This window comes from Apteryx rowi, unplaced genomic scaffold (genome assembly GCF_003343035.1).
Source record: "Apteryx rowi isolate R43461 unplaced genomic scaffold, aptRow1 scaffold_65, whole genome shotgun sequence".
NCBI classification, from domain to species: Eukaryota; Metazoa; Chordata; class Aves; order Apterygiformes; family Apterygidae; genus Apteryx; species Apteryx rowi.
This window is the reverse complement of record NW_020450927.1, coordinates 1,274,314-1,300,902: the sequence shown is the minus strand read 5'-3', so window position 1 is coordinate 1,300,902 and position 26,589 is coordinate 1,274,314. Positions and strand designations below refer to the sequence as shown.

Below are 26,589 nucleotides of genomic sequence, written 5' to 3'. Positions count from 1 at the left end.
GGTGGTGAACTACAACCATCTATAATGAGCAGCAGGTTTTAAAACATGTACACACCAGGGAAGATGCTTTTTATATCCCTCCCACCACACATGCAAAAGGGCAATAGAGCATCTATTGAGTATTGATGTGAAAAAAACACAATCTCAATGCATTTTACTCATTCATTAAAGCCTCAATTTAGAAGTGCTTTTGTACAGGGGAATAGGCTCAACAGTGTTTTGTTTTTTAATTACAAATTTAACAGTGTTTGAGTGCACACCTAAAGGTATGTGCAAGGACCTGCATCTTGAATCAAGGCATAGTTATGGCAGGCACAGCCTGATCAACGCTTCAAAGAAATTCAGAGACCTAAAACACTTCATTAATCTGCTGTCAACACACCTCTGGGCAAACTGGGAGGGCTCCATGTCTGTTTTTCCTCTTCTGAAAATGAGAAAAGCGCCTTTTAATTGTGCCTAGCTGCTCTTGACCTGAAAAGCAATCTGTACGCCCCTTTTCCATACAGGACTGACAACTCGGAGGCATGTCAGACACAAGACCCCATACCTCCGCCTACCTGTACTGCAGCACTGAGGGACAGATAATACTTGTAGGTTGTCAGTGCCTTCAACTGCCTGTGCGCAAACACGTGAGAAGTGACAAAACAGCTTCCTCAACCTAAGGTTATTTTTCAGGGAATACTTCTGAAGAGTGTAGGCACGATGGGGATTTGTACAACACAGTACACAGATTTCTTTAAAGGAATTACATTGCAGCTATATTGACTTATTTTCCCATCTTAATTTCCACAGTTTTTCTTTCAGAAATAAACTTCATTAATTTATTCTCCTTTTCCTCTTCATCTTTACAATTAATGAGTTGGAACAGCCTGCAAAATTAAGTGTGGTTTTTTGACATTTCTTCTTTTCTCCCAGTGACTTGCTGTAGGACTGCTCATACAATGTAATCTGTGGTAGAGGAGGTAGCATTAAAAGAGCAGCAAATTCTGAGATATGGAGTACTGGATCACTGCCAACATATCTAATTCACTCGCTTCCTTGTGGCTGTTGCATAGCTGACTGCTCATTCTGTGCAGCATTGGAAGTAGATCAGGAAGAATAAACTACCACCAAGCTCAAGCTGGGGGGAGGGGGGGGGAAAGAGATATCTATCTACATATATATCATTTAAGCCACAATTTCTGTATCAGCAGATCATTAGGAAGAGTCTTAACTAGTTAAATTGGTGTTTTGATTTTTTGATATCCTTTTGACAGTCCTTTGAAGCTGTGTAACCAAAAGAGGCATTCTGTAAAAGCATCCAATACCAATCCATAATAAAATCCTGAACAGCACAGAAGAGGCTCAGAATAGCACAGATGATATATACGATAAGCTTTAAACACAAATAAAAGGAAGTATTTTCGTATTACACATTTCAGTTGCGGAAGCCATTTTCTCAGTAAATTGTGAAGTATAATTTACTTCCAATTTATTACCACAAGTATAATCAAGTTCAAAGTGGATTAGCAGAATCCATGGAAGAAATGCCCATCACAGGCTATTAAGCATGGCATGCGGATGGCAGCTTTCAGCTCAGAAAGTCTCTAGCTTCCAACTGCTAGAAGGATATACAAATATATACATATACCGTTTCTCTTACCATCTCACTAAGCACCTACTACTGGCCACTTGGAGAAAGGCTAATGGGACTGCTGACGCGACTCTGCAGGACCAGTCTCATGTTCATTGACTTAGAGATAAAAGATGCATTTTACTCCAGAGGTACGTATTTGCAGTTTGAAGGCTAAGAATTTCACCCATTTTACTAATGTTGAATTCCCCTACTCAGAAGCAAGGCCAAGTACATATTTACAAAAACTCCATGAAGAAACTGCCATGCACATGTGTATATGCACATGCGAGGTTCAGAACTTAAGTAGTTTTTGCAAGAAAGAGAAGTGAAGCATTTGAATACTGGTTCAAAGGACAGCTGAAATAATTGGTTACAAACAATACTTCTCTCCTCAGTGAAACCATACCCGGCAATATAAAAGCATGACAACGCTGAAGCACAGACTGCTGATACAGCAGAAGCACTATTTAGCATCTGTAAGAGACAAAACTGCACACCCAGCTACAGTTTCTATTAAGTGTGACAAACACCATAATTTCCATATACAAAAATCTATGGCTACTTARCAGCTGAATTTAGAGTCATGACTGAAAACCTAGGTGAAACTGAGAAAAGTTACATGCAGCTATTTGGTAAAAACAACACTAGTCCTGGCACACAACATACAAGTTGTTATACAAAAATGTTATCAATTACTGAACAAACCTCATTAACATGCAAAGTTAATAAGAACGACAGAAAACATTAGAGCCCTGTAAGGTGCACTGTTTCTGCTGTGGAGGTGAGACCGCACTTCTGGATCTCTACCATATAACTTTGGGCCAGATGTGCGCACACACTCTGGGCAGAGCAAACAGCAAAAGCGCAGAAGGGCTGCTGTATCCATGAAGACAGTGTAATGGACAAACAGGCGTGTGCATACATACAGAGAGAGATTGCTATTTGCTTTTAGCCCTGCTAATACTTATTTCAACTTCTCCTTCCTATTATACCTTTAATATATGCTGAGATGCACAGTTAGTCTCACAACTGTAAGGCTGGGATGGTACCTTGTTTGTTAAATACTTTGGAAAAGTCACAAAAAATGTTAGCTCAGACTATTAAAATACATATTTTGGCACACTAACTTCAATCCAGCTTATTAGGTAATAGTTTGGTTTTTCTCTGGCCCTAACAGGAGCTGTAATCATAAACATTATAATCAGTACAGTCAAGTCAAGATGTTTATGGAATCTAAAACATGATCAATATAGTCAAGATGTTTAACATTCAAAAATATTAGAAACAGATACTTCACCCCTAGCATTAGCTGAACTTGTTTAAATACCAACAGTTCTTTCCCAAAACACACTATTAGTTCCAGATATCTTTGTCTAAAACGATCTGCATCAGAGCTACAAGAACTGGGAAAAAAGCAAGATTTATTGAATGTACTTACACTTTCCAATTCCAAAATTTATGCACTAGCTGACACTGTAAGAAACCCTGAACTTTTTTCCATTAAAAATTGAAAACAAAACCCATGGACTACTTACCTCTGGCTGAATTGCTTTAAATACAGGGACATCCATTAGTGTTATCTGACCCTGAAATAAAAAGTCATAAGTTAAGCTCAAAATTAATCCTGTTCCATTAAGATGCTGTGCTGCACAGTAACAACTGCACTTGTTTTTTCTGTTTCCTTTTATTATTTCAGTTTTATTCAGTAGCTAATTTCAGAGGTTACAGCTCTCAACATAGAGCCATCCTGCACAAGAGAATCATCCTGCACAAGAGAATCAAGTGGTCAGAGCTTTAATAAATTATGAGAAATTATTTTCACAAGCATAATCTTGCAGTTCCATGGGCAAGTCAGTTCACATTTAGAAACACTGTATAGGAAGCTATAGCAAAAGTAACTTCAGTTGCTCTAAGTTTCTCTTAAAATTCTGAATCTTAGTCTAGGAATATTTCAACAGAATTGTGCAATACCTAAAATTCTTCAGCCTGTATTTGGACCATATTTGAACCATAGGAACCAGCAAAGCTAAGTAATGGTTCAGTTACACAGCAACAGATAAAAATAAACACGGCCATCTTACTTCCAAGGAGTCAGAATTAGCAAGTACTTTTTAAATCAGGGATGTCTTCTAGCTTTAGGACAGTAAGCAAAGCTGAACTCAAAAAGAGTTGACAAAAAAAGAAATGAGTTTTGCATTTTGAAAAATATTCACAGAGCCTTAGTTTAAGCACAGAATTTAGGATACCTGTCTGCCTGTAATCTAAAGGAAAGATCATCTCTTTCAAAGAGTATGTAGGTAGCCTAGAAAGACCAGTGCCATTTGACATGGACATTACAATACCCTTTTAACACTGAATCCAGAGATCTTTTTGGTTTCCGCAGATGCAAGTTGCATAGATGTTTTCCTGCATCCTTGAAAATTGCAGTTCCTCCTTCTATTCCCTCCGCAGCACATGCCGACGGCTTTGCGACTCCCACAGACTAATTCCCATTGATTGCCATAGCAGAACAGCTTCTCAGATGAAGTCAATTTTACAGAAAAAATTTAACTGTGATCCTCTAGCTGAGGGAAAGCAGGTGTAAGGAGAACAAATTCTCTAATAAGGTGAGAAGGCATGTGTTTGGCCAAACAAGACAAAAATCTGTATTTTGTAGCAGACAGAGCTCCTTGACCCCTACATCCACTTTTGGGCACGAATTCTGGCAAGCAAGCATGAGTGTTAAAATTATATCAATCAGTAGCAATTTCTGTAACCAACACACTGGACTCAATCTTCTATTCTTTTGCAGGAGAAAACAACTTATTCTGCCACCATGGCTCTTTGGAAGTCTTGCTTCCTCAGTAAAGAGCATCAGAAGTAACGAGCCCTTCCCATGCTTCCTTTTCCCAAGCTGTATGGCCTCAAATTTAGTCTGRGCTCAGCTTTAGTCACCTGCTGCTGCTTCTAAATAACATCTTTAAAAGCTATTTTAGATTCCCCTAATCTTGGGCTAAAGTGAGACTAAATCAGACCAATCTAAGTGAAATCATACACTCTCAGCTACAAACAACACAATATACACCCACAAATGTTCTTGTCTGAATGCTTTTTTGTAACAGTAAATCCCATACAAAAACCTTTACATAACCAGAACATTCTTGGCCCTCTAACAAGAATATACTCACATACGCTATGATGCAGATGATTTATATCTACAGTTTATTAACATCCAGAAACTATTTAAATGCCAGCTTAAAAATGAATCCCAAAACTACTTTTTTTTTAAAATGTGGTTTAACAATCAACTGATCGACAAGAATATTCATCTCGAACTTTGGGGTTTGTCTGTCTGATATGCTTGACTTCATTTAAACATTTAAGATACAGTATAACTTATACTTCTGTTTTAAGAGTCAACAGTTAATAAGAACGTGAAGTCAGGAATATGAAAGTAGTCCAAAATATTCTTTGCCTTCAACTTTTCTGTTCCCTCATACCCATTGCAACTATAGGAAGAATATATAATAACTTTCTGCCAAAAACTGAAGGTGGCTTTCAAATTAGAAACAAACTTGCTGACAGAAAACATTCTATTCTTTTATTATAATTATTACAAGGCATAATAAAAGTTGACTTAATCTCAAAAGAAAAAAATTGTTTTCTCATCCTACTTTTAAGGACTATTTCATTATTGAGTATTTTATTTTAAATCACCAGGGTGGCAAATGCAGAGTTCTTAACACAGGCCTACTTGCAAGAAGGACAATTTTAGCTTACCACATAAAGACCTGGCACCAACAAGTTATTCCTCCTACTTAAAGTTAGATTACATTTATTTTCTTGCAGATACCAACACCTTAACTAACAGGCGTATTTAAAGAACACTGGAATCAGTTCAGTCTCCCAACAGGCAGTCTGTCAGCTGCCAAAGAAAGGTACTAGCCAGTAAAGAAGTTCAAGATGAACTGGCCACATGCCCCTTCGCACAACAGGTACCCATATGTTCACCCCTGGAGCCAGATTTCCGTTTGGTTTTTCAGCTTTCACGATACTTGAAGACAAGCTCTGGGCTCCTCTCTATTGCCTGGTACGCGCACATGGCAAAACTGGGCAAACACAGCCCTGGAGTAACTTTCTCCTCAACCCCAGCATCCTGAGACTGCACTGTCTGCATTCCAAAGTTGGTGAGGGAAGTGAGTAAGTTGTGAAAGTGCACCCCAACAACGCAAACGTTTTCCAGTTGCGGTTAACAGAGTTGTGCTGTGGAATGATTTTGAACATGAGCACAGACAACGCTGGTGATTCTTTGTGCGATTTCCCACCCTTTCCCAACATGAGCAGATTATCTGGGAAAGGATCAGGATGCCRTGAACAGGACATTTCTGCCACCCTGCTAAAAGCCACCACATGCTTGACAACTCTCTGAAGTAGGTAAGGGTACAGCTGCAACTTCACATTACGCACAGATGACCACCAGAAAGGGAAACTTCTGAAGATGTTAAAGATGTCATTCAGGCTATGCTACACTGTAGCTGGATAAGCAATTACAGCTTCATCTTGACAACTTAGTAGTATGCCTTCTTATTTCAGACATTTAAGGATCTTTTGAGAAAACAAATAGCGAAGGCACATCTTTACTTGGGCAGGGAAAGACATCTAACAAGGAAGGGGAACAAAGTTTTTTTTTTTTTAAGCTCTAAAGGCATGATGGGGGGAGGAACCAGGCAAACTGATTTCTTGACTTAAAACTACAAATCAAGACGAGTTCAGAGAACACTCTTATCCTAAAGAGGAAACAAAGCAAACGTAAAGGCCGCTGGAAAAGCTGATTTCCCTCAAAAGGGGCAGAAAAAAAAAACAGTAGGAGAGTAAGGACTCAAAAGGCTTCCACAAATGTTATTTCTTAAGTTTTAAAAGACTAAGTAGAGCATGTATAAGAGAAGGGCTTCCCTGGGAGGACAGGACCTATCTAAATACTGCACAGGGAGTCTGTACCCTTGTGTAAGAAACTCCGGTGACAGGGATGGGGTCTGTTGTCCTCCACCTTATAAAAGCTTCTGGAACAGATGTCACTCACTAGGAAGGACAAGATCTATCCATTCCTGTAAACCATTCAGCCATGGCTGGACAGACAAGCGCCAAGGCATTACACTTCCTCGCCTGCACAGAATCCTCAGGAGCTAACAGGACAGGAGAACAGCAGGGATTCATTCCTCCCTGACCCAGCCCTGCTCACTGGAACAGCCACACRTTGCAGCAGAAGAGTTAATGCTTCCTTTCCGTTTCCAAGGTGGAGACCCCAGTCCTGAAACACCAGTCACAGAACTCAGTCTTCAGTCTCCCATGTGTATGTACCAGGGCTTCTGGGAAATACACTGCTTTAGGTAGATTTGGTGTTGAATGTATCATCATGCTTCTCAACACATGAAAGAAACTAGAAAATTGAGGGGTGAGGGGGAAACCCAGAAGTCTGGACACCCAGGGTCCAAGCAGCAGAGGCAGGCTACAAGGAGAACATTTCAGAGCTTTTCTTTCAATTGCTTTCTTGTCCCAGGTTCAAATCACTAGCAGCTGGGAACAGATTGGATCCCTGCCCAGCACCTCTGCACAGGAAAGAAAACCAAGTGGAGAAAGGAAGCATCTTTCTTCTCACAAAAAGAAAGGCAAAATAATGGCAAATTGTGTCCAGAGATCTAAGATTTTGTTCTGAGAGAGCATGAGTTCTTCAAAGCTTCCGAAATAAGTATGACAAAAACCTGACTGGACTAAAAGGTGACTTATTAGCATGGCATTAAAAGTTTACTTACTTGACTCACTTGGGTGTATTCCTGAGTCAGAATCTAAAACTTTTCATGATGAAATTCTTCAGAAAATTTAACCTAGCCTGGGAGAATGATTCCTAAAAATTAAGGCTCTCCACTACTCAAAGTGGTCTGTTCTGGATGCAGAGAACTCTTCAGGCTGACTTCTTCAAAACAGTCATTTTTTTTCAATGGTCTAAGGCTGAAAGACAAAGAGCGCCCCAAAAGACAACTATGGCTTGCCTCATATTTATAATAAATAATTCTCTACTGTGTCTTCAAAGAGCTGGTATTTAGTCATAAAAATGGATTTTAAACTGTTACAGGAGATACCATATAACGAGATGAGACACAAAGCCAAGATTTGTTACACTTGAGAGGGTCCCCTCCTACCCCCAAGCTTGAATACAGGGTAGATTAAAGCATCTTTACAAAAAAAACACAACAAAAAAACCCCACTCATGCATTTCAATAATTACTGACATTCAAGTGCAAACTCTCCCCAGTAAAACAAAATTACAACAATAGCCTCATAAAAATAAAACAGAAAACTGATTTGTTGTTCATACAAAATGCAGTAGAGAATGCTAGGAAATAAATGTTCTCTTTCTTCCCCGGTATCCAAAATTTTTCTTCTTAATTGATCTGAACTGCCTTAGCTAAACTAGAATAATATTTGCCTGAACACCAACTCCAAAACAAATTACTACTTTAGTATAGGATTAATACCAAGTATTTATGAAACAAGGATTTCTGTAATAACTTTACACCAGAATTCACACATCAAAAAGAACATACATTTTAAATAGGAAATGGTATTTTAATATTGAGAATAATTATGCAAATGCCAAAGTTCAAGATTAACGTTTATTATTAGATAGATTTTCAATTGGTATTAAGATATGTACAGTATACACAAAACAAGTGAGAGGGCTAAAAGAATGGTAGATTTTAACAGAGAAGCTTCTTACCTCTAGTATTGCATATTAGGCTATGTGTTGTTTATTTGGTTTTACACCTTTATTGCTTTCACTGAAAGCAATATCCATCTTCAGCAACACTGTATCACATTACCACTTTTTTGAGCAATATCTCTGAGGTTCCTTTCTTAGGAAGCTTGCCATTTCTGTTAAGAGTTACAGGGACTTGAAAAGTTTTTCACAACTCAAAATCCAAGTTTATGGATACAAAGCCATTTGGGTTTGTAGATGTGACAGTGTGCCTCACATAAGAGTTTAAAAATACGTTTTAAAAAACCTTTTAAACATTATTCAAAGTCATAAAGCCTAAACACCTAACTGAATGTTTACCCCTTTAAAGGTGCTTGCTCACTGCTAAGCCAAAAATAAAGCAACCCAAAATACTGTTCTAATCAATAGCATTTGAGATGACAAAACTTAGAAAATAATTTGCAGTATTTACCTTAGATGGCACTGCTCAAGTCTGATAAATAACTTTTACCAAGACCAAACCATGAGCAATTCCAACCCCAATGAACAAGGACACTGGTTTGGTTTCTGTAGTGCAGAGATGCAATAAATTGACTTGCCTCCTTCCAACTCCTTAACCCAGTCAATGCAAATCCCTGGATAGCTCCCTCTCCCGACTGTGGCTTAATGTTTTGATATTTGAACCAAAAATCTAAGCATTCACATCAATTTATTACATGAAGCAAGCCAACAAGAACCTCTCCGCTTTTTGAGCTCTCAGCTTTGTACATTAAAAGAGATTATATGTGCAAYATAAAACCTAGAGCTTATTCTTACTCAGCATTTACCTCATCATTCTGTTGTCTGGACAGCTCTCGGTAAATAAGCGCTTTGGCTATACAAAGATAAGGAAACTTCATTTTTTCTCTTTTACAGATGTGTTGTGTCTAGTAAGTTCATTTATATATTAAAGAGCTTCTTCATTGCCCAGGCAGAGAGAGAACTAAATATAAATTTTTTACTCATTTGGGTCCTAAATCCTAGATAACAATTCAGGAGGTGTATTTTTTAATGCATAAGTGACATACTTCCAGACTCTCAACCACCTGAGGAATCCTGCAAGAGAAAACCATCTTTTAGAAACTGTGAATGATCATCTTGCAATTAAGGCACTGGAATAAGGCACTGGCACAGTTGGGAGATGCCTTCTTTCCCCCTGCATAACCATAGGAGTTTACATGTCCTCAGGGAAAATCTTTCCATGAAAGTCGCCACAATGGAATTTAAAAATATTTTAGCCCTCAGGGGTATTGAAAGGATGGACTTGATAACAACTAAGTACATCAAAATACTAAAGCGATTACCACACAGCTTCATAWAAAGACACTTTCCTCTCTCTCAACAAGGTTGTCAGGCTAGAAGTTTTACATGCAGATGAATGAGAACCATACCTCACTGTGCTTTTCCTTTGAGGAATACAGAAAAGCCCGATGAAACAAAATTTTAAAGCATTTCCAATTACTTCTCTCAGTTCTGTGAGCACATATGAATTACCTTCCATCCCAAAAAGCCATAACTTATTTGCAGCAATGCATGAAGCTCCTTTCTTACACAACAGGAGGACTCCTTTCCCCCCTCCAGATCCCCATTTGAAAGTTCCCATTTAATCTGCACTATAATCTCATATTTCTAGTCCTTAAGTCTTCTCAAGAACTCATTCTATCAGGCTACTTACTGTATTACAGCTTCACCTGTCACGTGCCTACCACAAGAACAACGCACGTTCAATAGCTCCTGCACAGTACCTCATTGTGAGGAGGAGGGGAAAAAAAGTAGTAAGTTTGTGCATGAGATTAAAAAAAAATTTAAGTCGATAGTTTGGTTATTGAAGAATGTGTGCCATATTCTGATTTTCCTTTAAGCCATGTTGGTTCTGCAAGCAGCACTTCATAAATTGTCTCGTAATCTTAATTTTCAAATGAAATATATTTAAACCTTCCAACTTGGCTTAAGCACAGTCTCTCTGGGCTCCCAGATTTTTTTTTTTTTAATTTATTTTTTAAGTGAGGAAAAAGCTGAGTCTGTTAAGCACTGCATCAGTATTAAAATAATTCCGTTGCCCTAAATGAACACTGCAGGATTACAGTTCCTGTGCTGAAACTGTACCTATTTTCTCACAAAGTCCGTTCCAGAACTTATCATTAATAGTTCCTCCACACACTATAATAAAGTTGCTTCCTCTGCTCTCATTTGGAACATACTTAATATTCTTCTGTAAAACAAAGCTAAGTGAAACAGGAATGCATATAATCAGGAGTCCTGTTTCATCTGAAGCTCCTAGGGCCCCGTACTTCGCTTGGCTGAAACCATGCTCAGATGTGATGGACAGACTCACCTCCAACTCCCCAGCTCACAGGCAGCGGCCTCAGGAGAGGCCAGGCCTAATGCCACCGCCGCAAGCTGCCTACCCCAGCCTGCACCAGCAGCTACGCAGCGGCTCCCACAGGAGATTGCTAAACCTGCGAGAGCCCTGCAGAAGCGAGCAAGCTCTCCCGCGGGCGAGCCTGGGCCAGGGTAAGTTATTTTTGGTCTGTTCAAAGTGTCAAAAAGTGAATTTGTTAACCCCCTCATCCATCTCAAGATCTATTCCTGCACTTCTGTTACCCAAGTAACGTGGTTTCAGAACTCTCGGTACCTGCTTCATTTACAAAACACACGCATGCTCTTCACAAAGACATCTTGATGTTTGACTGTTTTAAGAATGCCTCCGAGAAATCTCTCTCATGTTTCACCTAAAGATTTTTAGATAAGCTTTACTTGTATATTGTTTACAAAATAAGCAATATTCTTTTTCTAGACATCCATTTGATAAAGTTTAAGTGGAACAAAAAAGAAAAGGAACATGCACACATCTTAATCCAAGCTTATTTCATAGCACTTTTAGAGACCACTGCAAAGAATAAATAATCCCTCTTAGATAACTAGGAGGAAGAAAAAGCAATGGATTTACACAGCTGTGCTACCTTAATTCTACCTCAAATATTTATGCCACAGTAGCTAAGTTGAAGTATAAAATGGAAAAGGGAGTAAAAAAAAGTAATAAACCGTCAAATAATTATACAGTAACAGTCTAAGGAATAAAAATTTACTGTAAAGCAAAAAATAAATATTTCTTCAGCCTGAGATTCACCAGCATCTTAATTTGGAGCCCGTGTTCCCAAAGCATTTCCCTTTTCCCCCCTTCCAGTCTCACCAACAACCCTTTCTACTGCCCCTGCCCCACGACCATCTCCTTCCCCCACAAATCGGGGCTCCTACGCTCAGAACCACCGCTCTCCCTTCAGAGGAAGCGGGCAGCACGCGCCGCGCTGCCTCTGCCCCGGCGGCGCGCTGAAGGGCTGCACTGCGGGGCCAGCCACCAGCGGGCAACCCTGGCGCCAGCCTCTCCTGTGGCTTCTAGCCGTTTCATAAAGAAGTCGGCAGCAAGCAGCCTAAAAGCAGGATTTAAATACAGGCAGGCTCCGTCCTTATTAGCTACAGCTAGAAAGCTGCCTGCAGAATCCTTCGCGAAAGCAGAGGCGTCTTGCTTTATACTCACTGAAGGGGGTTCTGCTTTTCCCCCAAACCTACCAAACATGCAGGCATTCAGTGCATCTTCCTAGAAACTTTGTCAGCTGCAGTGGAGTAAAACAAGCTATACATTTTCAATAGCAGCAGCTAGTCCTAAAAAAGATCTCACTAGTTTCACCTTTAACTTGGCCCTTTCCGCAGTGGCCTTCAACCATACCAACTGGGCGTTTTAAGTTCTTTGCAACAGCAGCACAGCTGGAATATTACACATCTACTACAGTAATCCCTTCTCTTACTGAAGGGACTAGGCCTCTTGAAAAGAGAAAGTACTTTGGGGACATCTTTGCTAGAAAATTGGTATGGGACTAAATAAAGGGCCATTATATAAAATGGCATACTGACTCCGCATTCAGGATAACATTAGATGACTGCCAAAAGGAAGGATATGGAAATAAAATCACCATTTTTTTTTCTTCCAAACTTACAAACAGCCTTGTCTTTGGCTTGGTAAGCATCTTGTAGAAAATACAGGATTACAAGCATAGCTTTTCTAGCTCATCTTGTCTCTTACCCACCCACTAACTCGCTAAACAGATTTCAAGTTTTGAAACAGCAGTGATGTCTCTAACACAATGGGAAATGAAAAGACATCTTTAAGTCTCATATTGGTACTGAAACACCTGGCATGACTCCTATTTCCAGTGTCTCTCTCACTTGGTATCTCTCAGATTTTTGCTTTTGTCTCCAGTATAATTATAATTATCCTGTCTGTACACTGTTACCTGTCTTGATCAAAACACAACACAACATGTAAGATACAGGGTAAGACTTCCCAGTGCCGACGTTGACTTAACTGGTCGACTCCCATCCTTACGGTATCTACATACTGGAGTGGGGGGGGGGGGTTGTTTTGTTTTATGAGCCAAGACTCCCTAACCATTAGGTGGACATCTGCCTAGCTAGCTCTTGTGCAGCAACTTCCTCGGATTGCTGTTGTACTGGCTTTGCCACATTCTGTTCTCTCTCTCCGCACAGGATACTACAGAGCCCACAAACTATTTCCTCTGCTCACCACTTCAAAAAAAAAAAAAAGTCATTCTGAAACAGCCCTCATTCTGCAGTCGGGAATGGCATTCAGCCTTCGCTAAGTCACAGATGGCAGCAGTCTGCACTGCTTCCTCATCTTGCACAAGCAATTGGTAACACATCCATGTCCAATCCGAGATGTGCATCCCATTATAAGGAAAACATATTACTAACAGTTTTGCATTCTCATCAATTCTGATATTCCCAAAATCTTGACCATATGGCATCACTCTGGTCTTCCTGTGAACATTCAAATCCAGATGAAGATTTTATAGTTTTCTATTATGGCAGGACTGAAAACGGGAAGAATAAGGAAATGGCCAATAAAATACAAACAAGGGGGGGGTGTCAAACATAGGGTTTCCTCCAAGGTACGTAAGTTTTTGGCTAATTTATCTATTTCCACAACTTTCAGCAAGAATGATCAGAAAAAGATAGCACCCAAACAAGCATGCACTACTGGAAAAAGCACATAAGCTTGTCTAAGGAAACAACCCTCATCTAAAAAGCGCAGCTGCATACAGGAACATCCTTGAAAGGGAAGTGAAATTAATTATAACCTTGCCAATGGGCTGTATGCTGCCTACTGGTAATTTTGCTTAACTGTTCAGAATGCTGCCTATAAGGCATTTCAGACCTGATTACAGGAGGGGGGGAAAAAACAAAAACAAAAAACACCACTAGATCCTTTAAGAGGGAGAAGGCTAAGAATAAAGATGTGAGTTTTCTAAAACACGGAATCTTCCTGGAAATTAAAAAAACAGCAGATTATACCAGGTAGTATTAACCAAAAGATACAATCATGCACTTGTAATTGTATTGTGAAATGCTTAATAAAATACTCCTTTTTCCAAGTAGAACTCCACCCCATTTGAAGCACAATATAAAAAACAAAAAATAAAGACTGTATTTTAATAAATATTTTTATCTAAGATTGACGAGGTAGGTAATATTAAAAATGCCCATGCAACCTATAGGTTTCTGTACAAGAGAGATGCCTCAGGAGAGCCAAAGGATTAGGAAGCATGATACAATCAAAGAATTTTTGTATGTTCCTATGCAAGTTGGTGACAGCAACTGCCCAGGGACTAGAGGATCTACCCTGCTGCTCAGCAGCATTCAGCACTGGCAAAACGGGAGAGCCATTCAAAGGCAACTGCAGCTCTTCTGGCCTAAAGGCACGATCTAACTCAAAATCAAGCCACTAACCCAAATTTCATAAGTGCTCAGATATTCTTTATGTAGAGAATGCATCTCACAGTAAGATAAAGCCGAAAGGATGGCCAGTCCCAAGCACTTCTGTCTTCCTGACCGCAGAGCGAGGGAGAGGCCCGGATGGCCTGCCTGGAGCCTCAGTCAGGGGTAAATCCATTAACTAGCCCAGAAGAACTGGAAATGTGTGTGTAAGTACCACCTCATAATCCAGGTGCTTAAAAATTTTGGTATGCTCATTAAAATTAATTTATCCTTTAATAAATAAGACAGGTATTAATGGTTTAAAAATAGAGCAAATTTAATGGGAATGCTTTCTAATATATACTAGTTTCTCATATATATACACATATTGATAATCTCCTCAGGACAACTCACCATGAATCTAATGATTTGAATTATAAATGCAGTAAGGTAAATAAGTAAGCAATGCTTGTTAATAGTCTTTCTAGTAACATACCTGAATCATTCAAATAGAGGGACTGTGTCTTCCTAGCCTCTACAAATAGGCTAAAAATCACCCAGCATTTTGTCTAAGCATTTTGTTTGTTTTTTCTTGGCTCTGCAGGATATCCAACTGCTTATTCTGTACCATTCCCCCCTAAAAGAAGGGAACACTCCCTCGATGTAAGAAATAGTGAAGTTCTGGGCACTCTGAACCTTCCTGAAATTAATTCACCTTCTTAATATGTAACAGGTAAAAATCAGACTATACATCTTGGACTATGGATGGCTGCACCTCCATTTGCATTTCATTTTGAAGCCAAAGTGCAGTTTGTAAGTGAAACCCCGTCTTTTACTGATTTAGTTCAGCGTGTTTTTTCTGCACATGCACTGGATCCCTTTTGAAGTAAGCTAAACAAGAAGGCCCACTCCAGGCATGCTCCAGCTCCTAAGAGAGACACAACAGTCTGAACCAACAGTCCTTTGGAGTGGTTTGAACAATGTTCATCATAGTAACGTTTGATCCAGGAGACCAGATTAAATCCAGTCTGGTGTAAAAGTCCCAGAACTACATATAGCAGGCACGTGGGTGCCTTGGCCCAACTGCTTCAACCTACTAATCCGCTCCAATTGCGCCAGTGTTAATGCATGCATAGCCTATGAGGGAATATTTGAAGAGCTTTCTCCTTCCTTTCCCATGAGAATATAGAGTTCTCCGATAGGAAGGCCTGGATTTCCAGAAGAGTTCTTGTGCAGAATACGCAGGTCTGAACACATTCTTCATAGGAGGAATTACCTAATTTACTTGTGGTCCCCTCAAATCCCACGAAAGCCGCATGCATCTAAAATACTCAGGAACCACTATAGGTAGGAGCTCCTCTTCTGATCCAATGGCAACAGTAATATTTCAGGAATAGTTTACCATACCTTATACATTGTATTAAATTCAAAGATAAGTAAAATGAGTTAAAAAAGAAACAAAAAACCCCGAACACCACATGTCTTTTTGAGTACCAGAAGAAATACTGAAGCCTACCAGCAATGCTCACAAATCTGACCTGCTTTCTGGCATCACAAAGCGATACTTGAATATCTAGATGAGAACTAGGCATATTTTAAGCAGCACTAAAGCTCTCTTGTCCCATGAGATAATCAAGTACTGAAGTACTGCAGAGTGTCTTGAAGCATTTTTGGCAACCTCCTCAAAATTAATGTAGGCATCATAATAAATGCATTTAGGAACTTAGATAAGACCCAAGCTGGAAAGCACATGTGAATGAGATATGAGTGTTTATATTTACRTATAACCTCTAACAAAATCTCCTGCAACATATGCAGCAAAAGAAGCCACTAATTGTAATATCCAATGTTTAGCCCCAATAAACACTTTATAAAAGCAACAATCCAGCTTGTGCTCTGCTTTGTTACTGTCGACCTTCAGTTTGCAGACTGTTGTTGAACTAAAAGAGATTCATGCTGAGAACCTATAATCCTGAATCACAGCCAACAGGTGTCCAACAGAACTATTCCAAATGCTATTTTGGGGGAGAAGAGTTGAAATGCAAGAAGACTTGACTGAATGTCACATAGGCTTTATGCAACATAGTCAAGAATACAACCCAGACAGCTCAAGTATAAGCTAGTCATAAGTATGTTTTTCCTTGAAAAGTGTAAAAAATAGTTATCATGTCCCCTAAGGTGGGCAAAGATTATAAAATAAAATTTTTTATATCACTTCTTATTGTGATACAGGACTACTCTCTWAKAATGACAAATTAAAAAATTCTGGCYTCACTAAATATCAAAATTTATGTCATTAAYTTCAGCTTAGGCATATGCGTACCATCTGCCAACATCTGCAATTGCCTGAACATTACTCAGGAATGGAAGTATTAAAGAACAGGAATCTAAAACTTTCATTATACCAACCAGCATAAATAAAGTCAAAATGTTTAATTAAAACACCTCAAGAACGCACAAACTCAGGTCGAAGATATTCCTACCATTAAAATAAGCAAGCAGATACTTTGTATTGTCCTCATGTCAGAATTAAGCTATATCATACAGATTTAAGCAGCTTTAGTCTACATTACATACAAGAAAAACATGAAAAATACTAGGAACAGCTCAGGACAGCACAGCCCCAAAAGACTAAGCAAGCAATATACACACAGAGGAGCTATAGTACAGGCTCCATTTTTGAAACTCAAGGATGACAGGAGTTAGGCACAAACCATAGGAAAAGAGAAGGGGAGGAAATGTTGCCCCCCTCCCCCCCMAAAAAAAGTATTCACGCACACAGATTACTTAAATCGCTTACTGCATATTCTTCTGGCGTAACCTTGAGAACATCAAATACCACTGCATCAAAGCTCTTCTTCAGTTCAGCTGAACCTTTGTCACTTAGGGATTCAGAGCTGCTGCTCTTCTGCAGAAATACAAACAGAAACACTGATGTTTTATTCTCTCCTCCCTCTTATTTTGTTTTTATAAATCCTTACGAGCAATTTTTTTTCCAAACATCGCTGTCACATGAAATTTTTCTATCTGACAAATTATCAATTAAAATAAAATCACAGGACATACTTTCTCCTGACAGACACCCCTAAAATGAGAGGGTCTCAAGCCGACATCAATGGACTTCAAAGGTGGTTCTCACCACACAACACTTACATTTCAGGGCATAATTCATGCCAATTTTGTTGGCAGAAAAGTTAAAACAAAAAAACAATTCCACTGAACTCGCAGCAAATCACTATAGTGAGGAAAAAATGCAAGGTCTGCTCCAAAGGAACAGTCAATATTAAAGGACAGTATCAATCTCTTCCTATTCCTCTTACAAGCACAGAAGCTAACAAAAATTACACTAAGAGCTACATATATGTTTCCATCTTAAGAAACTCTGTATAAGCAGTTTTAATGACACTTTTTTAATGCTAGAACTAAAAATTCTTATTTGGAAAAGACATCCATTCCCATATTATGGGTATATAGCCAGAACATATCACGATACTAGCTTCCTTGCTAAATGCAAATATTGTTCAAAAATTACACTTCATAAAGTTTGAAGACAATACATCCATGTTATGAGTAATCACTTCTCTTGGTATATAGATACAAACCTAGATTCTCTGTTCAATTATTACAAGAAAGAAGGTTTTTTGTCACAGTGAGGTATGAGGTGTCACATCCATATGTGTATTTCATATCTGAACTCAGACATTTATTTTGGAAATATGCGTACAGCATGCAATCACTTTGCTCCTGACACCCTTTAGTCCTTTCCTCCGAGAACAAGGGCTACACATTTATTTCGTATTCTTAGTTTCCTCTCACTTTCAGAATCCTCAGGTAAAGCAAACTTCTAACAGAAGGGGGGGAAAAAAAAAAAAGATACATGTGGACAAAACCTCATGAAGGGCCCCAGTAACTAYGGTCGATAACTTCAACTTTCAAATGCTTGTTCTTCAGCAAACAGCAGGATCACCTTAACTGCACTATGCAGTCTGCAGGCTTCAGCCATAGCACAACCTTGGAGCTCCCACAAGTTTTGTTAATGCTTTGTACGGAGACGTTCCAGAGGAAGAACTAGTATTGATACACATTGCATTCTCACCATTGCTGTGAGCTCCACCTCAGCAGTGGCAAAACACACTGAACACAAACCAGGACCCATTTAATCTCATCTTGGAGACCTGGTGCATCCTTAAGCACTCCAATTTAACTACCACCATGTGGAAGGCACCTCTTAGAAAGTTTAATTCTTTACRGGAAGGCAAGAGAACCAATATCCTGATCTTGCAGTGATGTGCCTGTTCTTTAAAAAGGTTTGCAGAATATTATCAGCAAATAGATGTTATGTCAAGCAAAACTGCAGTACTCCTAAGGCAAGAAATTGGAAAGCATCCAAAAGATCTTTCCTTGAGTGGGTGTCAGGAAGATACATGAATCTAAATCCTTCTCAGGGGGAGCAGTAGAAATCAAAATGCCCAATTTCAGGAGCAGATGAAAAAACAAGCAGAGACTCACTGGCTCAGATGAAGGGATCTTTACATTGTTCTAACATTTTCTCCTGAAAAATCTAACAAGGCAGTATTATTATGGCTGTACTACGTACTTCTACTTTCACTGCCCCCTCACAGAAATAAGAACATTGGAGTTCCTGCAAATTCAGTCAGCTGAAATAAATCCTGCTCCATTTTTAAACATTTTAAAGATCTGAAGAATATACTTGCTTGTTTAATAATCACAACTGTTTTAAGTAGTTAAGTTCTCCTGACAGCACCATATCTTTGAAAAATCTGATTTTGGACAACAAAACAAAACCCCCAAACCAGGCAGGCATCCATTTTCAGTAACCAATGTATTGCACTTTCAGAAACTTTTCAGTTATCAATTTCCCCTCCTTCTCAGTTAGTGATGATAGAAATGAATAACTTACTGAAGGTAAATTCGTGTAATATGGCAGATATACACACTCTTAACTCATGAGCTGTCCAATTCTAGAGGGAAGCACCTTTGCAAGGGGCCCACACCAATCCCTCCCAAGCCCAGGAGGGAAAGGGAACGACCTTATCACTCCAACGCTACACTGCCAGAACCCCCACACAACTACTGTCGAAGAAGAGAACATTGCTCATGGGCCTCACCAACCCCGCATATTGCACTAGGAGTGTCTATCACTATTATAACTTGGAAAGAGCAGCTTCCTTATCTGGATGTGATGGAAAATGACACAGAAAAGGCAGTTATTGGCAAGGCTGTGAATAATAGTTCGTGCTTTCTATTGCTATACAAAGATCAAAACCTTTAATTATTCACCTCTAAATTGTGGAGCATTAAACCACCACACCGATGTAAACAATCTGCTGCATAAGATCTGTTGGAAGACAGATACTTTTGTTTGGGGGCATTTTAAAAAAAATATTTAAGTTTTATGGTCTTAAATACCCAAGAACTGAGTTTTGTAATCCTTACCTCTGAAGCAGTAGCCGCAATATTAACACTGCTTGACTGTCCGTTCATTAGGTCCATACTGCCCACACCATTAATCTTCTGTCCTACATTTAAGGCAGCAGGATCATCTCCAAGGCAACAGAACAACCATTCCTACAAAGAACAAAAATAATCAGAAGTAATTTTGTTCAAGTGCTTTAAGAAAGATTCAGCATCTGAAATCCATAACAAAACCCAAACTTCTTTAAACAGCACTGCCTTGAGACCCAAGCTTTAGATTCAAACACACATTCTAAAATTACCTACTTAAATGGCCTAATACAAACAACTGAAGATTATTCCACTGCAATCCATTAATTACTGCCAGTATATTTTCATTTTTTTCCTATATTATTTCCTTTATACCAAGTATTGAGATGTAAGTGCATGCATTAACCCATAACTTAAGTTATGCTTGCAGCATCAGCTGAAGATTCTTTTCCTTTGATTACAAACTTTAAAAGTATACTCAAGATTTTAACTCTATTCGATTTTTTTTTATAAGAAGTTATCCAATAGCTTCCTATTTTATATTCCTATTTACCAGCTTTGAGTGAAATGTATCACAATGAAAGCACTTTAAAAACACAAATGAAAGTTACCTTCTTTTCTTACAGACACCATTACTCAAATTATGGTTTAGGCAATAAAAACATCACTGATGCATCCATCTGATGCATCCTTGCAAGAATACTATTTTTAGTTTTCATTTCTACAGAGAAAAGGCTGCAAAGAAATTAAGAATTCTGGCCTCACTACAGAAGCCATAGAACTACCTAATATACAAACATTGTAGACACAAGAAAAATCGGTTTGGGCTTAAATTTCATGGGATGTTAGTGCCCTCTAGTGTGGAAAAAGAGGCCAGAAATTACTTTTCATAGGTACACATTTATAACAATGTCTGATATTTTCTAAATTTGCTATCATTTATGATATTCACTTTAGGTTTGTAGGTTAACTCGGAACTATGGACAGGCTGCAAATTAACAGAGAAGCTAAGTGACAAGTAACTACAAGTAATACCACATGACAAAATAGTATTACAGCATTTCATATTTAAGACTTCTACATTATTGAAAAAACAAAAAGTTACGTGAAAAGCTCTATCTGCAAGTGATCTAAAAGAGGTATAACAAACAAACAAGCCTGGAAGGCAAGAAACTGCAGTATTTGAATAATAAAATACCCTCAAAAATCCAATAACTTGAAAATGTCATTGCAGGAATGCAATACACAAAGGAAGTCAATTGAAACAGAGAACCATACAGCAAATTTCAGCCAAACACTGTACCTTCTAGGTATTTTGGTTATTTATAGCCCCATCTGACCTATGCTGAGCTGGATTTCTGCAGATCAGAACCACCATTCACATGGTAGTTTTGGGGGTGTTTTTCACCCTGATGGGACTGTCTCATTCTCAGGGTAGAAAACACTGCATTCCACTGTAGCATTATACTCCCAGCCATAAGCTGTAATTAAATGATGCATTTGCCTCCACTAATATTAGAAGACCTAGTGATGCTAAAAAATGCCAGCTAAAGTCTTCGGATAATACACTTAACTGCACTAACAGTTCATGTCAAAGGAAAAAATACCTCATCTTTGGCTTGTGACTTAGTTTCCCTCACCACCATCCTTCCCTATTCCAAATACCCTCCAGATTGTCTCATGGGGCATATTTCCAAATGCTTAGCTCCCCAATGCCTCTTTCCTATTCCCTTTCCTTGTCATTTACTGAACTGAAGAGCAAGGAATGAAACTCTGGAACCGATGTAATTCTCATTCATGTAGTGCCAGTAGAGGACAGAGGTATTGCACCTCCAAAACCAGTTTTGGGCTCTCTGCACATTCAGAATGCCATTCTTTTCCCAAGACAGGAGGATGCTTTTGGTTTTATTATGACACAGCATAACTGGTACTTTTAAAGAAGTTACGCATGTTAGAGAAGCCTTTAGAGTTGGCAGAGCAGCCTCAGTTAAGCAAGAGAAATGATTCCTCTATAAGCAACACCGTTAAAGCCCAGTTGCCTAACGATTAGTCTCCTGTAACCCACACGCATCCAGACAGGCCCCAGCAACATATTTTTCCCCCCACCAATATTCCCTAATGCAAGATCTCAAGCTTTACCCTTGGCCCCTTCACACAATACCTCCCATCCTCTACCTGCATGGTAAGCTATACCAGTTTTGTTTGCATCTTCCCATCTACTTCAAGTACTAAACAGGCAGGTACTGACAGCTGTGCTGACCTAACAGCAGAATAAACAAAATAGATAAGCATGGAAATTATGCGATAGATTTTCCCCCTTGGGAGCTGGAGGGTACAGAAGCGGTGAATACTGATCCGGGTTTTTTCTCCTCTACCAAGCCAGCAATTTTGAGGAAACTTGTAAGAACTCTGTTCTCATGAACTATCCCTTAAGTATGGGTGAAATTGGCCACCATGCTGAAAAGTGTGGACAGATGGGTAGGCAGAGAAAGCAATCGCATATGCCTCAGGAAACTAGACTTCTCTCTTGTCTTCCCTCTCCCGGAGCCCCCAGTGCATCCCAGGCTAGGCCCAACAGCCTGAACCGCATACTCCCTTCTCCCCCTCAAAATCCAGCTAGAGCTCTCTTCTCCTCAGGGGATGCGGGAACAGAAAGCACAAGCACTCCCTAGACCCAGGAGGCAGCTCCAGAAGCAGGCTTGTCTTCCTTCTGCTAAGACTGTCAGCTGGCAGGCAGAAGACGCTGTCCTGCGCTGTGCCAGGCTTGTCCAGTTACAGTCGACACTGGATTCGGTGGCCTCTCTAGTGCGCTGCTACCAAAACAGTTATTCCTGTGGCTTGTGCAGTAATAGACTATGCTCTAGTGCTGACGTTCAGATCTCAAGAACTACTCCTGTCAGACTGTAAGACCATCACAGGCATACAATAAAATGTGTTCAACTTTTGTTTTAAATAGGTAGAAAATTGCTTAGAAAAACCCTGTATTAAGAAGAAATCAAGATTAAAAATAAAATATTTGCCAGTTAGGTTCTATTATATCAAAGCTGTCCAGTCTTCAGTTTGTACCCATTGCTGCATTACAGTATTATCTTCAAATACATTTACATACTAAATATCTATGAAGCAGGAAAAAGTGTAAGAGGCAAAAACAACAATATAAATTAATATTTATCAACTTCCAAGTTCTAAAACGTGTAACATTTAGTGTACTTCTGAAAGCTTTTTTTTTTTTTTTTTTTTTTAAAGATACAAGACCACCACACCCTTCCCAAAACAACGAAAAGTCACAGCAACAATTTTGGCCAGCATACCATTCTAGACAAGCGTAAAAATAATCCTAACACTGGAGTAATGAAATAATGTTTTGCATACTACACTGGCCTTCTGCTTAACRCCACAGTAAGTAGTACTCGGCAATATCAGGAAGAATGATCAACAGCAGAGTCATTCAGAACAACATAATGGGATATGTGAAATGGCTGTCGCCACGCTGCAATAGTGAATCAAAGCTTTCAGTGTGTGCCCAGTATATCCAATTACAAAAACTAAATTACATTCAGTAATTTGAACTTCCAGTTTGTTTCTCCCCTTCAATTTAATAAATGCCTGTGTTCTCAGAAATGCATTAAATGTGGATGTGAAAGAGTTTCATATGAAGCATAAAGTGCTCAAGACAAGCATGCGTTTGTGCCAACTTGAAGCTGGGCTACTGGATGCACTATGCAGTGCTTTCCTACCTCTTCAAGTCATGCATACTGTACAGAGGGGGAAAAATACAGTTAAAAGATTCATCCAATCGGAAGAGTGAAAGCAGCTAGACTAAGCAGGGGCTGCTGTCTTCAGTCAGCAAATTTTTGTGCAAATTCACCCAAGGCCGTATTTGATAACCATTCCATTACGGTAAGGTGCCTAATGGGAAGCCTAAGCTTGAATCCTTTCCACAGCAGAATCCAGGGAAATTCTTGCTTCAGTTTGGGTCTAACACTGCCTGAAAGGGGGGGACCCACACAGCTGTACAAACAGCATTTTAAAGACCACCCTAAAGTTGCATTAAAAAATTGCCAGCTAAGCTCACTGACCAGAGCAATCCACAAGCTTTGAGGAGACAGAGCCACAGCTACATTTTACAAATAGCTTGAGTCATGATGACCAAGATCCTATTTTTCTACCAACATTATGAGTGATAACAGTGCCATTTATTTTGACCACTGATCTCCATGAAGAAAACAGAAGTGCCTTGCATGGATTACAATCAACTACAAATGCAAGGYCAGTACCAAAAGCTCTGGGACCAAAGAAGTGTAAGAACCAAACAACGGATTCAGGTAAAATCGCCCTGAGCACCTGATCTTGTGGAAACTCCCATCAGCATTTTGACAGACAGTAGAGAAAAGGTATTTCCTTCCAAACATGAAACAGAAGCATACTGGGCTCCATAGAATCTGCAATTCCTTATGCACATAGGGAGATTTAACTAACCTATGGAGATTTAACTATTTCGTAATAGGCTCACAAAACACTTTGGTGAAATCGTGCAGCCATCAACTGTATTCTAATCCTGTATCAGAGCCTTCTCACTCTTGGAAGTATATTTCTTCCAACACTGCTTGGCACTTTCCAAATTACAGCCATTGAACAAAAGGTACAAGCTTTAGTGATAACAGAACCTCAAATTCTTCAAGCAACTGTCACATTGGCTTCATACGCACCAAGTAGGATCCTTCTGGCTGGAAGTACTTTGTGGAACTGCTTCTGCATTTTGGATGCTCACTGCCCTTTAATCAGAAGTTGTTAAATACAGAATGGGCCAAATAATCCTTAATTCCTTCTTACCATAAATAGCTACAATAAGGCTAAAATAAAGAATCCTTATTACAATTATTCACTCTGTACACTAATGTCCGCCACAGATGAAGAACACCCACACTCAGAAACATGAATGTTTTTGGATGTGGGTTGCCCCTATGCTGGATGTGGTTTAAGGTACAATCTCTCTGCTAAAAGATCAGAAACAGCATGGCCAAAATAAATCCAACAACACTGAAAAACATGGCATATTATATTGCCATCTTAATGTGTTCTCCAGGTACTTATTTTTTTCCTTAACCTTTGTAAGATGTGCATTCATGAAAGACCATTTAGTCAGTATTATTATTCAGATAAATATCTTGTGGGAAGTACAATCCATATGCTCACTAGATGAATGTCATTTAGGTAGTATATGTTGCATCTTGAACGAGTATTAGTGATACACAGAATTCTCCAGACACAACCCATAGCACGCATGCCTTACACATTGAGGGCACCTCTCGCTGGTTTGTGTGAAGTGGGCAGATAAGAGGCCTGGACATTGCTGTACGGCTGGGTTGCATGTCCCCAGTTGCATACATGCTGCCATACATGCAAATTAATTCTGGAGGAGGGTTAAGGTGGCCTAGTGGCACACAGACACCAGGGAGGAATACATAAGGAAGACAAAGTGCACTGGCACACAGGCACTACAGTCACCACAAATACAAGACCCCACCAACCATCAGTGCAAGGGCTGATCCCTGCAGTTTGGTGCCCATGCACATCAACGTGCCTGGAAGAGCTGTGCATGCAAGGGCTGTTAGCAAAGGAACGTACTACCTATAACTAAAGAAAACCACTTCACCAGGCTGCAAGTTGTCCACTCTGCAATAGGAAAGATTCCACAAGCAGCACAAAGCTGCACTTTGATAATAGTCATTCTAGGTATTGCAGGGACCTACTCATGGGGAAAAAAAACAATGCCGTCTCATTGAACCACCAGGCCTGTCAATAGTATTGACCTCAAGAGAAATGAATGGCCTTCACCTCTTCCCCCAGAAGCCACCACTTTATTACCTACTTCTCATTAGAACCTCTCAAAGTCCACAGGAGCCATGTACACAAAGGTAAAGCTAGAAACATGACAATAAGCTTTCTTTTTATTTTTAGACTTCCTGCGCAACTGCTATATGGCAAAAGCGGGATGAATAACTGCTTCAACACCCCCCCAAAATAGAGAATTAGGCAGAAAGTCTAAAAGGAATAGGGGACAGGACAAAAATGATCCTCCAACTATGAAAGATTTTCAAGTCAAACTGAATTGCACTTTCAAACTGTATCCTTCAGTTATGTATCTGAACCACGTAAAAAGCAACAAGGTTTTTGTTCAGTGAAAATAAAGATATTTGCACATGGCATTAAAAAAGAAAGCCACCTCAACACGTGCTTTAATTCAGTTTTCAGTAAGCATGATAATATCAAAAAGCAATATAAGACAATGCAGGAGATAAAAAATAGAAATTTTCACAATAGAGACAAAATAAAAGATTAAGCAACTTAATTTAACACCATCCTTCTCCAGTAAATTTATCATTCAAGACCTCAAATCCCAGACCTTAAATTTCACATGCTAACAAATCTGGTCAGATGCAATACTATATCTAGATGAACAAGAGTAAAATTTAGTGTCTGTATTTGCAAGAGGAAAAAGGAGAGGAATGTGATCTTGGCAAATCAGAACTTTCCATATACACTAAAACCAGGTTTGGTTTTTGAAAGAATCAATGAAGAACTTTGATTGAAAGGCACCTCTCAAGTTACCTGGTCCAATCCTCTGCTCAACATAGGGCCAACCTAGATCAGATTGCTCAGGGTCTTGTCTAGCTCACTTCTGAATACCTCCAAGGATGGAAATGCCACAACCTCTCTGGGAAACCTGTATTAGTGTTTGACCACTCTCATCATGAAAACATTTTTCCTAACATGTAATCAGAATTTCCCTTGTCGCAACTCGTGCCTGTTATGCCTCATCCTTTGACTTCGCCCTTCTGAGAAGTGTTTAGTTACACCTCCTCTATAGCCTCCCCTTAGGTATTTGAGGACAGCAATAAAACGCCACCTAGCCTTTTCATCTTAAGGCTGAATAAACCCAGTACACTCAGCTTCTTGCAAA

At 39.3% G+C, this 26,589-nt stretch overlaps 1 protein-coding gene across 5 annotated transcripts in view; it reads right to left on the bottom strand.

The window, feature by feature from the left end:
* The window catches only part of RALGPS2 (Ral GEF with PH domain and SH3 binding motif 2), a 135,099-nt gene that overhangs the window by 87,882 nt on the left and 20,628 nt on the right, over positions 1–26,589 (bottom strand). For 4 of the 5 annotated variants that reach the window (XM_026084673.1, XM_026084672.1, XM_026084670.1 and 1 more), the window contains exons 2-4: positions 19,617–19,748; positions 16,960–17,067; positions 3,151–3,201 (exon numbers count right to left, since the gene is read on the bottom strand). In XM_026084673.1, the coding sequence (XP_025940458.1) occupies positions 3,151–3,201; positions 16,960–17,067; positions 19,617–19,748 (291 nt within the window). The remainder of the gene's footprint in view (positions 1–3,150; positions 3,202–16,959; positions 17,068–19,616; positions 19,749–26,589) is intronic. The other variant, XM_026084671.1, reaches the window with a different exon arrangement.